At 44.1% G+C, this 14686-nt stretch overlaps 1 protein-coding gene across 49 annotated transcripts in view; it reads left to right on the top strand.

Moving 5' to 3' along the window:
• RPGR (retinitis pigmentosa GTPase regulator) overlaps window positions 1-14686 on the top strand; it is a 284289-nt gene that overhangs the window by 221363 nt on the left and 48240 nt on the right. For 28 of the 49 annotated variants that reach the window (XR_014835260.1, XR_014835259.1, XR_014835258.1 and 25 more), the window contains exons 1-6: window positions 5308-5496; window positions 7262-7387; window positions 8100-8192; window positions 9578-9640; window positions 11954-12112; window positions 13844-13993. Coding sequence is in view for 26 of the 49 variants with exons in the window: in XM_085007615.1 (XP_084863741.1) it covers window positions 5334-5496; window positions 7262-7387; window positions 8100-8192; window positions 9578-9640; window positions 11954-12112; window positions 13844-13993 (754 nt within the window). In the remaining 23 variants the exon portion in view is untranslated. Of the gene's footprint in view, window positions 1-5307; window positions 5497-5583; window positions 5870-7261; window positions 7388-8099; window positions 8193-9577; window positions 9641-11953; window positions 12113-13843; window positions 13994-14686 lie in introns of those variants that run through there. The other 21 variants (XR_014835264.1, XR_014835261.1, XM_085007627.1 and 18 more) reach the window with 4 other exon arrangements.

Genomic DNA, 14686 nt, shown 5'->3' with positions numbered 1-14686 from the left:
ATTGTCTTTTGTACAATTTCTTGTGTGTCTGGTTTCTCTCACTCAGCATAATGTTTCTGAGATTATTTCATGCTGCGTGTATCAGTAATTTGTTCATTTTAATAGCAGGGTTTTTTGGTGGACAAATGCTCTAACTTCTTTTGGGTAAATATCTAGTGTCTTGTGTCAGTTTGTGTATTGTGAACATTTTCTCTCAGTCCATGGCTTGTCTTTTTCAAATTTTTAAAGAGAAGAAAAGGAAAAAAATAAAATAAAAAGAACCCCAAGCTCCCCCAATGGACAAAAGTAAGGAGCTTGTATTAAAAAATCCAAATTTTAAGCATTTGAAAAGACAATTAACTCTACTATTAAAAGGGCAGGGAGTTCCCATCGTGGCGCAGTGGTTAACGAATCCGACTAGAAACCATGAGGTTGTGGGTTCGATCCCCGGCCTTGCTCAGTGGCTTGGGGATCCGGCGTTGCCATGAGCTGTGGTGTATGTTGCAGACGTGGCTCGGATCCCGCGTTGCTGTGGCTACAGCTCCGATTGGACCCCTAGTCTGGGAATCTCCATATGCCGTGGGAGAGGCCCTATAAAAAAAGGAAAAAATAATAAAATAAAATAAAAAATATATATAAAAAAGGGCAGATAAAACAGTAACATTTATTTATTTTACCTGCTAGACTGGCAAAGATTAAAACGATTGCCAAGATCTAGCTAGCAGGATAAATAAGCACATTTATTTATAGTCTGTGGGAATTCAAAAAGAAATGACCTTTTCAAAAGGCAATTTGGCAATATAAATTATACACACACACACATTTTATGAGACGAAGCGCTTCCTACTGTGCTAAGGAGGCAACTACACTCACAGTTTAAAAGGTATGTCAGTCTTACTTGGGTTCCTGGAATGGCCAGGAAGAGCAGATCCTCCACGGACCCACATGGAACATAACCCATGAGTGAGAAAGAAACTGTTGTTGTATTGAGCCATGGAGGCTTGGGTGAAGTTTGCATTGCAGCTGCGCTGGGTTCCGCTGGGTTCCACGGATACAGCGAGGCTAGCGGACTCCGCCTTATTCACATTGTTGCGTGTTCCTCTATGCCAGGCACCAGGCAGGGAGTTCTACCCAGTATCTTGCAACAACCTTCTGAGACAGACACAGTAGTATTATCCTATATTATATGACATATATGATGTATTGATATACATGGATGTATCTATAGTATGTAGGTATCATCTCGATAGAGATAGAGGTAGCGGTAGTGGTAGCATATTGTGGAAGGACGCATTCTCCGTTTCCTCTTGTTGTGCTGGAAATAGTGTCTCTTCTCACCAAGGGCTGAGGCCAGTCCCTTCGCATGAGATCTGGATGCCATCTCTTCCTCCCTAACGTTACTGATTCTTCCTTCACTCTCCCTAATCTGTGTTTTCTCCCCCTTCTATTCAGTCCGCCCCTCAGAACTCGCACATCTCTCCAAGCTTAACCAAAGCCCTCCAGCCGCCTCCCGTCCTCCTCCACCTGCCATCTCCCTCCCCTCCCATCTCTCTTGTCGCTAAAGCGCTCGCCCGCGCTTCTTTCCTTCACTGTCCCCCACTTGCCAACTACTGCTGCGCGGTCCCTTCCTCCCTCCCTCTACCAAACAGCTGTGTGCAGCACCGCAGGTGACTTCTGCCTGGCAAACCCCAGGGGACAGTTTTCATCTCACGTCCCTTCTCAGCATCATGTGACAAGATGGCCCACACGGTTCTGTCCTGTCCAGACCTCATGCTGCAGGCACTTCCTCTCTGGTCACCCTCCCTCCTTTTCAGCTTCCTCATCTGTGGCTGGGTGATTGGATTTTAGCTTTCCTCACAACTCATCCTAGCCTCTCTTTCCTTCTCACCTTGTGGTCAGTTTCCAGGCTTTCACCCAGCAGCCTTTCCCCAGGCTGTGATCCCGACACAGAGCCAGGCCACCCCCAAAGGGCTGCCTCCATCTGGAGCTTCTGCTCACCGATTGCCTGCTCAGTTCGGTTGGAAATTACAGTAACTCTGGCTCGGGTCATCAGTGTTGGAAAGTGAGACACGTGGACAAGGAGAAATCTCGACAAGGCTCTTTACTTCTGCAGAAGGGCGCGGGCGCTCCAAAAAGTGTACGCACCCAACAAAGGACCCTCCCCGCTTCATCCTTAACGCAGGTGATGGACCTGTCCCCTTCCCCATGGGTCGGGTCAGGGCACACATTCTTCCCCGTTGGCTAATTTGAAACACGTTGTTACTGAGAGAAGAGGGAAAGAGGAGGGGGGTCGCAGGGTTGATTCAGCAGAAGCCACAGCAAACTGGAGTCACCAAGGTTTCCTTTGATAGAAAAGACATTATGTTACTTTCCACAGGTCTGCGCCTCCACTTCCCTGTCTTAGTGTGTGAGAGGCTGGACTGTCCAGTTCTCCCTGCCTCAACTTCTTACTTCAACCCCTCCTGCTCCTAACTCCGAATTCCCCATCTCAGTAAATGGAGCCGCTCTCCGCCTCTTTGCCTTTGTTGCAATACGTTCGGGAGTGCTCGGCGCGAACTTGTGTTTCGCTGTATTTAGAAATTAAAAAAAAAAAAAAACAACCTAAAGCATATCATAACTAAAGTCTTCTCAATTCTGATTTTCCCACCATAACTATGATGATGCTTTTAAAAAGAATATAAAATCCTTTCCAAAATAACTTCGCGCCCCCCGCCCTTTATTTGGCCGCACCCAAGGCATGTGGATGTTCCCAGGCCAGGGATGGAACCTGCGCCCCAGCTGCGGCACTGCCAGATCCTTAACCGACAGCCACCGTAAGGGAACTTCCTTAGGACCCCTTCTTTTGCTGTTGCCCCAAGAGCTATCTGAATGCAGGCCTCATTTTGTCTTTCACTTAATGATCTGAGGCATATCTTGTGCTTTTATCTATGGTTTTATAATTCAGCAAGCCTGCTTTGTTCCATGACATTCTGATGGCTTTCTCAAGGGACTGTGAACTTTCAGTGATCTCCCAAAGTCCCCCAGGGTTCCCTCTCTATCTTTGGTCTCCTACTGTAGGAGAGAATGTCCCAATAAAAATGTAGAAAGGAGAGAGAGACCCCGGGCTGGATGACGAAGCAAAGTCCAGCCAACTGCCCCCAACCGTCCCTCCCCGACGCATCTGCTTCTGTAAACTTGCTTCCGCATCCACTACCTTGCCTGACCTCACTCTGGTCCGACCAGCCAAGCAGGGACCCGGAAGAGGGAGCCCACAAAAGCCTTGGGAGACCCTTCTTCGGGGCTCAAACTCCAGAGAGCCATCTCCTCTTGAGCCCCCCGGCGTGATAAACCTGAGTTCTCCACCTCTCCGAGTGCTCGCTTGGTTTCTCACCGGGTAAAAGAGCTGAGACCCTGCAGCCACAGAGCTGCTGGAGCTGGTACACGACAGCCACAGGGCTGTGGCTAGAGCCGATACACTCTGGCGCAGGGCTGCTGGGCAGCTGCCGTAACACTACTGGGACTTCTACAGCTGCCTGTGTAACTGTCCCATGCCATCTGTATCATTAGTTTACCCCCACTTCACTTTAAAAGTAAGTGATTCTTTGTATATTGGATAGTTTAATCTCCCTTCCCCATTTTAATGCAGGCTTCCTGAGAAAGTCAGTGTATGCTCTAGTACACAGGGAATTCAAGGAGCCTTGCATTCAGCTTTGTCTGATTTTACAGCCCTTGCCCACAGCTACCACACACACATATACCTTCTCATCCTGGAAGATGGCATTTTGCCTCTTTGTTTCATGAGGGCCAAATGCTGATGCACAGGAAACCGTGTTGACTAAAAAAAAAAAAAAAAAAAAAGGCATGACCTAAAAGTTGAGAATTATGTTTTATTCTGTGGACTTGCTGAGGTCTTAAGTCTGGGAGCAGTCTCTCAGGCAGATCTGAGGGCCCGCTCCCTAGAGGTAAGGGGAGCCGGGATGTACAGGGGTTTTGCACCAAAGACCAGGTAGTCGGAACATGAAAAAGATTACCTGTTCATGAGAGAAAACCAGACATCTCAAGTTAAGGAATTTAGGGCTTTTCTATGCGTGGGAAGATGAAAGAGTCTACTATCACCTAAATCATTCCTTTGATAGGCATCTCAACTGTCTAGGGCCAGTATCTTGTTCTTTCCCATGCTGAATCCCCTCAGAGTGCACAGTCAGGGGCAGCTGACTGTGGCTTGGCAGTGGGCGGCCCATTTGTCTCCATCCTGAATTCCCTCAAGGCTCACCCTCTGGGTGGCCGGAGCAGTGGTAGTGCCTGATGGCTTGATGGCCATCCTTTGTTTTTGATATGGCAGGCAACATTTTTCACTCACATAAGAAACTGTAGAAGAATGTCAGGAGTTCCTTTTGTGGCTCAGCTAAAGCAAATCTGACTAGCATCCATGAAGACACAGGTTCGATCCCTGGCCTTGCTCATTGGGTTAAGGATCCAGCGTTGCCGTGATTTACGGTGTGGGTTGCAGTCACGACTCGGATCCTGTGTTACTGTGGCTGTGGTGTAGGCCAGCAGCTATATATCCCATTTGACCCCTAGCCTGGGAACCTCCATATACTGCAGGAGCGGTCATAAAAAGACAAAAAAAAAAAAGAAAGAAAGAAAGAAAGAAAAATGTAACTTCTCTGGGCCAATTCTAGAACAGTGATGTTCTGGTGCTGATGAATCTCTGTGCCAGCTCCTTTCAGTAGAAGACTGCACACCTCAACCTTCTGTGGATGGAGGGGTAGGGTGGGGTTTCAGATTACAGGCAGGACTGGCTGAAACAGGACCCTGGCTCTCCCATTGTATTCACACTGGTAGTAATCAGGGTTAACATTAACCACCTTCCAGGGCTGTAGTAGGACTCATTCATCCAATATGTATATAATGAGCATGTGATTTGCTCCGTCTCAGGTTAGATCATGTGGATACAATTATCGCTTCGGATGTTTAGCAAAGAGCCTAATCTCAATCAAAGTTACAGATGGTCACTATTACTAGTATTATTATCACACTTGTATGTTGAAGTTTGCCTGTGTCACATAGCTTGAGTGAGAGGGGATATGATTTTTGTGACGTCTGTCACCACCTGGACTTGGGGACCTGGGTCACCTATGTAAGCGTGTAGGCTCTGGGACATTATTCGCGGCGTGGCCGCCACTCCTTTCCTGGCCACCAGAGGGCGCGCGGCCTCTACCTCAACCGTCTGCTGCTTCTGCGCCTGCGCTGCGCGGGTCGCCCGCCCTCCGATCCCCTCCCCCTCCGGGGCCCGCTCCGCCTCTTGCCCTAACGCTCCGCCCCCGTTGCCCCTAGCGGCTGTTTGTTGACTTCCGGGAACGCGGGTGTAGTTGATGCCCCTAGAGTCGCCATGGGGGCCCAGTGGGCTTCCGGGGCCCGCGTCAGGGCTGAGGCGCTGCCATAGGCCCCACCGAGTCGCCCCCACCGCTTTCCGGGCCCAGGCGCAGGATCCTGATAGCGCCCTCGTCATGGGGGAACCTGAGGAGATGGTGCCCGGTGAGTCGCACCCGCGGTCGTGGCGGCGGGCCGGGAGGGGAGGGTTCGCGGGCGGGCGGGCAGGCGGGCAGCCAGGCCCCGCCTCCGGGCCGGCCCCGTCGGGGGACAGGCCTGGGCCGCGGCCGCTCGACTCCGAGCTCGGTGGAAGCTCTGGCCGCGCCCCCGCGCTTGACTGAAGGGAAAGGAAAGAAGAGGAGGGACGTGAGAGGGAACAACGGGGAAAGGGGTGCCGGTCTTTCACCTTCTGATTCTTTTAAAATAAGTTTTCGATGAGTTTCTGGAAGGCAGGGCCAGTTTTCAGTTCTCTACGAACTTCCCGAAGTACTTCCTTCGAGGTCCTCAGACCCAGATTGTGTACTGAACCTAATAAAGGGTGGGTGGCCACGGGGCAGGGAGTGAAAGTGGATGGGGAAAGCGACCTGGAGAAAGGAGGGAGCCGTTTGCCAGTCGTTTTTTTAAGACTTTTCCTCTGAGCTTCAGAAGTGCCTTTGGCATTGTGACCCAGTGCCGCGTACATACTGTGTAACAGAAATAGACGTTTCGTGAAGCGGTACTTACTCTAGCCACTTGGGATGCGCTCAGATCTTTTCTATAATACGTTAATTTAAAAATGGTAATCGTGACCCACTAATGAGTCACTGCGAACAGTTTGAAATGACACTGGGTGAGAGCAGAATCGTGTATTCACTGAAATGTGTATTTCGTTTCTGCCCTGCTCTTGGGCTCAAACATGATGAAACTCCTGCCTCGAGTTCACAGCTTAGGGAGAGATTGAAGAAACTAAACAAAATTACAGGCATTTAACTGTAGATGCCAGGGGGCCAGAGCACAGCCACCAAACTCTGGGGTAAAGGTAATGGGGGGGAGGCTTCCTGGGGAGCCAGAGCAGGACAAAACAGTTAAAATTAGTCGTTCTGTAAAAACTCAGAGCGTGTTCTAGAGCTTGGCCTCCTAAATCTCAGTGGTCACTTTGAACTGACACAGCTCACACCTGTTCTCAGAAGGTTTACCGTGGTGGCTAGTCTTTTGCGCATGGATATTTACTATTAAAACTGATGTTTGCTATGTTTCTCTTTCTGGTACCCATTTTGCTTCTTTGTGTGTGATCATCCTCCTTGAGATTTTTTCAAAAGCTGGAGCTGGCCTTCTGTCTGGAGGGGTGTGTGTGGGGGGGTGGGGAGGCGTGTTTAGTTATTGGGATCTGGTAGGAGTTTTGGGTCTCTCTCCAAAATGGTACTGGACTAAAACAGTCTGTCAGAACTCCTCGCACCAGGTCGTATTTAATGACTTTATTTAAGAATGTTAAATCTCAACACCTGCGTCCTCATGATATTAATGTTGAAACTCAATACTGTCCTATTTGTGTGTGTGGAGAAAAGCCCTCACTAAGGGCCTAGACCCCGAGGTGTTGACCAGCGCGAGTAGAGCATCCAGTGCATCCGCTCATTCCAGGGAGCAGATGGTCCACCTCGTGACAGCAGGACTATTAGTCATTGAGGATTGCCTTCCTCGTGACCGTATATTGCTTTCTTTACACCAGTAAATGAATAATACCTATTTAATTTATTAGATTTCATAAGTAAAACTGGACTGAAGTCTGAGGAGTAAAACTGAGTTAAGATGGAAGAGGGGGAACATAGACAGTGCTGGAGCAGAAGCAAAGCTGTCAAACAAGGAATCTGTACAAATAAATTATTGAAAAAATATCTTAGTTAACCGGCAACATAATAAAAGTTGTGAAATCAGAACTTTCTTATATTTGCAGAATCAGGTGCTGTGTTTACGTTTGGAAAAACTAAATTTGCCGAAAACATTGCTAGCAAATTCTGGTTTAAAAATGATATACCTGTATCTCTTTCCTGTGGAGATGAACATACTGCTATTATTACAGGTTAGTATTAAAGTCTTCAGATAGTAATACTTAGAGAATCCTAAGTATTATAGATGTGCTGTGTTTGAAACATGTTGAAGATTCTGGCTTTTTTTTAACTTGGCTAGAGAATTCTTGACAAATTGGTTGATCAAGAGTGTCTTTTAAATTTCGAGCTCCCAGAGTTCCCGTCGTGCCTCAGTGGTTAACGAATCCGACTAGGAACCATGAGGTTGCGGGTTCGGTCCCTGCCCTTGCTCAGTGGGTTAAGGATCCGGCGTTGCCGTGAGCTGTGGTGTGGGTTGCAGACGTGGCTTGGATCCCGAATTGCTGTGGCTCTGGCGTAGGCCGGTGGCTACAGCTCCTATTGGACCCCTAGCCTGGGAACCTCCATATGCCGCGAGTGTGGCCCCAGAAAAGGCAAAAAGCCAAAAAAAAAAAAAAAAATCAAGCTCCCTCAGTATGTTTAAGTGTGATTCTCTGTACATACTGCTTTCTCGAAATAAATCTATTTGAATAGATCTATATAATCAAAAAGCTGTTACTGTATATCTTAGAAACTCTACACCTGACAAAATCTGGCTCAGGTAGATGGGCAAGGGAACCTGTTTTAACATGTAAACACAATGACGGTGTTTAAGAACAGCCTTTTTATTGCTTTGTGATGACTTCATCTCACATTTTATGTTGAAAACGGTTCCGTTTATTATTTCTTTCTCCTTTTCTCCACCAGGAAATAATAAACTTTTCATGTTTGGCAGTAACAACTGGGGCCAGTTAGGATTAGGATCAAAATCAACTGTTGACAAGCCAACATGTGTCAAAGGTTTGGGGTCTTTTCTTCTTTATTACTTTAAAGAGTTAAACCATATAAAGTACTTTTATAATGATTGTGTAGTTCCTTAATATCATATTATAAATAATAAAGCCTTTAGTTCATTATTCTCTGAGATTTACTTGAATATTATTGGCATTTGACTATATTTTTCATATGATATTCAGAACTATGTTTATATGTTAAGATCTAAAAATCACGTTGATCTTAAACTCAGACACCATGAAGCAAGGATTGAGTCTATAGTATTGTACTCGAACGTCCTTTTTTTTTTTTTTTTTTGCGTATTTGGCAATCTACTTAAGTACTACTGTTTTTGCAGATACAGAGAACAAACAATATATGTTAGGATTTTTGAGCTCTGTCTCATTTGCTGGAGTTGTAGACATCGTGGTTCTATGTAGTTGCAATCTTATAAAGCGCACTTTACCCTGCTGAATAGATTTAGCAGATGTGCTGAACAAAATATCAGGACTTGGAGTTGATGAGTACTCGTGTTCTTACAAGAACAGCAGGACAGACTGTCCCAGAAAATGCAAGACATGTAATACCTTTACAAAGCTTTCCTGACATTGTATGCAAAGCTTCTGTTTGGTCACAACATACGAACAACAGCCATACTTGAATGGCGATGGAGAGTCCTTGGAATGTGACTAGAGCAGGCTTCTTTATCTTCCTAGCCAATTTTTAAATTTCAGCTCACAATTCCAGTGTAATTTATCATATCCATGCTATTTATTGTTGTGGAACTTTTACAGTATTCCACTTGGTCAAAAAGTATTAATTGAGCACAGTCCACTAAAGCCCTGAGTTTATTTACAGGACCTATGATCCTTCCTCTCAAATATCTGGTAGACAAGCGAATGGGATTGTCTAGACCGTGAGATTCTTGAGACCAGGGACTCTGTCTTAGTGATCTTTGCAGCCCCGATGCTAAGCACTTAGATGTTCTCTAAGTGTTTTTAATGTGTAGATGAATGAATGAAGAACTTTAGCAAAGGTATAGGCCTATGAATATTGGATTTAGTGTTTTGTGAGGTAGAAAGTAAGTGTGATGGTGGTGATGGCAGATTAGGAAATAGATCGGGTTACTCGTGGAGTTTTAAATAAGGTTTAGATGCCTAGCCCTTACCTCCGACCTACGGACTCAGATTCTCCAAGGGTGGGCCTGAGCTATCTATATTTTGCTTGAAGCGCCACTGGTTATGATGATGCTCTACTTCCGAAAACTTTGATTTGTCAGTTCTGAACGTTAGCTTTGGAGTCAAACAGACCTGGGTTTAAATCTCTTCTATCACTTGGTTATCATTTGACCTGGATTTTTGATCATTTTCATGATCAAAAAAATCTTGATTGCTGTATTTTTGTATTTTTAGCTTTAAAACCAGAAAAAGTGAAATTTGCTGCCTGTGGAAGAAACCATACCCTAATTTCAACAGGTATAGTATTCAATCTGTATGACTTCCTGCTCAATTTGAGGACCGAGGTCTCCAGTAACATTTGTGGCTTTGTAAAATTCATCCGAATGGTACCTTGGCCGCAGTAAGATGAGGAATTTTTAAAATGTAAGTGGCTAGCACACTTGTTTGCCTATGAAAATATGCAGATAAATGTTAAGTGGCTGAAGAAAAAGCAGCTTTTCTTGGATTACATCAAGGAACAGCATCTCCTCATCTGTGCGGCAGCTTGCTCCGACTCTTTCTCTTCCCCCTTCTCTCCTGAGGGTCAGGGGATGGGAGCGCAATTCTAGTCAAAATCCAAACAGACCCTGTGTGTGTGTGTGTGTGTGTGTGTGTGTGTGTAGAAATCGACAAGGTGATTCTGAAGCTTATATGGAAAAGCAAAGGACCTAGAATAGCCAAAACAATTTTGAAAAGACCGGGAGTTCCCATCATGGCACAGCGGAAACGAATCCGACTAGGAACCGTGAGGTTGCAGGTTTGATCCCTGGCCTCTCTCAGTGGGTTAAGGATCCAGTGTTGCCCTGAGCTGTGGTGTAGGTCGCAGACGCGGCTCAAATCCGGCGTTGCTGTGGCTGTGGTACAGGCTGGCAGCTGCAGCTCCGATTGGACCCCTAGCCTGGGAACCTCCACATGCCAAGGGTGCGGCCCTACAAAGCAGATAAATAAGTAAATAAAAACAATTTTGAAAAGATCAAAATCGGAGGGCAAGTGCTGTCTGATTTCAAGACCTACTGTAAAGCTACAGTAATCAAGACAGTGTGCTTGTAGTGAAAAGGTAAAGATTAATGGAACAGAATAGAGTCCCGAACTAGACCGACATGTAACACTTGACAAAGGTGCCAAGGCACTTCAGCGAAGAAAAGGGAGTCCTCAGTCCTCCTGCTGCCACCATGAGACATCCAGGCCCTGACCCCCAGCAGCTTTCCTACCTCCCTTCGCCCCCAACACCCCCCCCACCCCCCGCGCCGCTGCTGCTTCTGTCTTCAGTCCGTTCTGCCTTCGAGCTCCCAGTGCCCCCCCAGCCTCTCTGCCCCCACTCATTCTTTTCCTTTGCTGAAATGTCTTTTCTCTTTCTCTTATTCTCTTTTCTTTCTCTTGTTCTTGTCTTTTAAGATCCAGTATAAATTTTACTGCTTTTACTGCTTCCATGAAGCTTTTTGTGACCATTCGGCTTTTTCCTCGTGTTGTTCTCTGAACTGCTTCAGCATCCCACCAACTCCGCCGTGCTCCATATCTGTTAAATTCTGCGGTCCAATTCCATATGGCCTTGTAATATCTCCCATTTGAAAGCTAGTCTTGTTTCCTCCATGAGGTTTCATTTCTTCCAAAATAATATCTAATTTAAAATTCCTTCTGATTCAGGATGATTTTGCCCCCAGCTTCCCCTATAATTTAGAGAGGCTTTAATTTCATATGCATTTTTATGACAGATATAACTAATTATAATATGTATGTCTTTGTTTCATTACTTGAGAGCATACTGGCAGTGTTTATTATCTAGGCATGATATCCTGCTTATGTTTTTACGAAAATAATTAACGAACAATTATATAGTGTTTACAGTGAGCCACATGCCATTCTAAGAATTGTATAAATGTTAGCTAATTTAAGCTTCATAACACCTCTGAAGTAGGCACTGTTATTATCCCATTTTACAGATGAGGAAAATGAGACACTGAGAGGTTAAGGATAGCTTGCTCAAAGTTACATAGCTGGTAAGTAGCAAGCTAGAATTCGCACCCAGGAAGTCTGGCTCTGGGGTCTTCGCTCCTAAACCCAGTGCTATACTGCCTTCCTATTTAGCTAGAAAATTAAAATAATTACACAACATAGAATATTTGCATTTCTAATTATAGTCTTCTTTATTTGCCTCATTCTACTTGTTTGTAACCTATTATACCTTAACTTTAACAGGTATGGAAGTTAAAATTAATGAACCACATCTCTTTTAAAATAGTTTGACTTGGATTGTAAACTAATTCAGAAATTGCTTTCCTCTTTTTTGCTCTGAATTAATAGTGCCGCATTCGCGAAAAAATACATTCCACACATTCTGTGCGTTTCAATTGCTGTTTAAACTCTAAAGTGGTTTATAAAAATCTCACAAAAATGTAGAGCCTTGCTTGTTTTGCTGTATTTTTGACACCGAAATGAAGTTGTTCACCAAATTGTAGGGTAGTGCCAGCTTTCAACTTTCTTCGCTGGTAATAGAGAAACTATCTGGTGACACCAGCCTGTCTCACAAAGATGGTGACTCTGGTGTACTGACCTATCCTTTTCCATGTGCAGAAGGAGGCAAAGTATATGCAGCTGGAGGAAATAATGAAGGACAGCTGGGACTTGGTGACACTGAAGAGAGAAACACTTTTCATGTAATTAATTTTTTTACATCCCAGCATAAGATTAAACAACTCTCTGCTGGGTCTAACACTTCAGCTGCACTGACTGGTAAGACTTTTTTCCATTTCAAACTGGGACACATCCTTTTTTTTTTTTTTTGGACCAGAATATAGCAAGCCAGCAAACTGAAGATAGCAGCTCTGTTTAGTTTTCTTTCATCCGTTTTCATTGACTATGTGTTTTCAGCAGACATTTAAAATAGAACTTAAAATCAGGACATACATTACCATTTTATGCTTACATAGACTAAGAAGGTGATAGATAAGTTCTAAGCTGTGCTATCCATCTACTCTTAGATATTATCTTCATTGTGTGTGCTGAAAGTTATATTTGCTATCAGAAACATCCTAGAAAGCTGTTGGATATATGTTATTAAAATACAGTTTATAAAGGTCATTGCGTCTCTCTGCCTTCCCTATCAAAAGGCCGTATGAGAAATCTTTTTAAAATTTGGAGGCGAGGAGTTCCCGTCGTGGTGCAATGGTTAACGAATCCGACTAGAAACCATGAGGTTGCAGGTTCGATCCCTGGCCTAGCTCAGTGGGTTAAGGATCCGGCGTTGCTGTGAGCTGTGGTGTAGGGTCGCAGATGAGGCTCAGATCCCACGTTGCTGTGGCTGTGGCGTAGGCCGGTGGCTACAGCTCCGATTAGACCCCTAGCCTGGGAACCTCCATATGCCACGGGTGCGGCCCTAGAAAAGGCAAAAAGACAAAAAAAAAAAAAAAAAAAAAAATTGAAGCCGAGACACACCTGTCTCCTTGAAGCAGCTGCTGGTGTGCTTCTTCCTTCCAGGCTGGAGAGCTGTATGACAGTGTTGCTCTGGCTGTCCAGGGAGCCAGGGTCAGACCTGCAGCTCCATCCCTTCAGTTCTGTCAACTGCACAGTTAGCATTTTGACATTTTGACCTCCTCCTTTTGGTTCTTATTTTCAATTTTCCTTTTTTTTTTTGGCTCCACCTGCGGCATGTGAAAGTTCCCAGGCCAGGAATCGAACCCACACCACAGTTGTGACCTGCACCAACCATAGCTGTGGCAATGCCAGATGCTTAACTTGCTGTGCAGGAACTTCCTCAATTTTCCTTTTATTTACCCCTCCAAAGTTTTAAACAATTTTTAATTATTTAAAAGATGGAGGTTAATGTCTTAAGAACTCCTTTCTAAAATATTTCTTAGTGGTTTTTTTTCCCTGACGTCACAACTCTTATCAAAAAGCACAGAAGTTAACCTGCTTTTGAGATGCTGTGGATGCTAGTATATCTCCTTATTCTCTGAAGTTAGATTATGTGTTTTCAAGCGTAAATTGAAAAAAAAAAAAAAAAGGTTAGTGAAATACATTTGTGTAATTTTTTTCTTTCTTTAAAGCGTCATTCCCCCAGTGTTCTCGGAGCAAGGCCGTCCAGGTACTTTTGACCTGGGACTTGCCCAGGAGATGTCCAGTATGACCCGTGCTGTCATTCAGTTCAGCTGCAGGTAGAGGCTGCTCGAAAGGAGGGAACTACTTTGTTTAGAGACATTAAAGTTAAGAAAAGATTATTATAGGAAAGGGCATTCTGTCTTTGCTGTTGAGATAAAAACATGGACGTGATTAAAGTGATTTACATGAGATTATTCTCTGTCCTTTATAGAAGCATTTCATAATAGAAATTGTCCTCTTAAGTGGCTAGCTGGTGTAAATGTCTTCGTAGTACTTTTCTTTCACAATACATAAGTTTTCTCAGTTAAAAAATGTTATTGTTGGAAATAACAATAGCAATAACCTTTTTTCCTGTTTTGTTTATAGAGGACGGAGAGCTTTTTATGTGGGGTGACAATTCTGAAGGGCAAATTGGTTTACAAAATATGACTAGTATATGTGTTCCTCATCAAGTGACCATTGGAAAACCTATCTCCTGGATCTCTTGTGGATATTACCATTCAGCTTTTGTAACAAGTAAGACAGAACACTTTGGATTTCTTATGTCGTCTCCCATTTCTAAGTTATTACTAAATTAATAATAAAATGACATAACAGTCTACATTTTTATAGAAACAGTGCCATGGTACTCCCTGGAATGAAATAATTGTGATCCACTGTAGGTTGCAGTATTTCTTCATTTCAGTAATGAGTGTTTATAATTTCAAACTCTGACATGTTACGTTTTTTTAGTGACTATTAGGTCTATAGAAAAACAAAATTTATACGTTAGAAACCCTTCTATATTTTGACTCTCAAACTTCTTAGACTCTTTGGCATGAAAAACAAGGCCTATGGCTTCTTTTCTCTGGATTTTTCTTGCTCCTGTGCTGACCTGCTCTACTCTTGTCTTGATAATTTGCTTTTATTGCTCCAGTACATGCATGAGTCATAGATTATCACTGCGGGGACAGGGATGAAGCTAAGATGGAAGAGAGCTCAGTATGGGGTATGCTTTCCTTTGGCGGGAATTTTCTCAGGATCCCCAATTTCTCCCTTTCCTCAGCTCACTGGCAATCTTTTTCTGCTTTAGTTAAGATATTTGAAATGTTGGATTCTTTCTATTACAGCTTACATCTATGCTAGTAATATTAGTAATAGTAGTAGTAATAATAGTAATAGTAAGAATGTCAGATGGTTTTCCATCTTATTTATGGTTTTTCTTATAGT

This window comes from Sus scrofa, chromosome X (genome assembly GCF_054392235.1).
Source record: "Sus scrofa isolate SSC_HxYL_T2T_F1_AM1 chromosome X, Sscrofa_HxYL_maternal_Yorkshire_Landrace_v2.0, whole genome shotgun sequence".
In the NCBI taxonomy this organism is placed as follows: Eukaryota; Metazoa; Chordata; class Mammalia; order Artiodactyla; family Suidae; genus Sus; species Sus scrofa.
The sequence above is the reverse complement of the archived record's forward strand: the minus strand, read 5'-3'. Positions and strand labels throughout refer to the sequence as shown.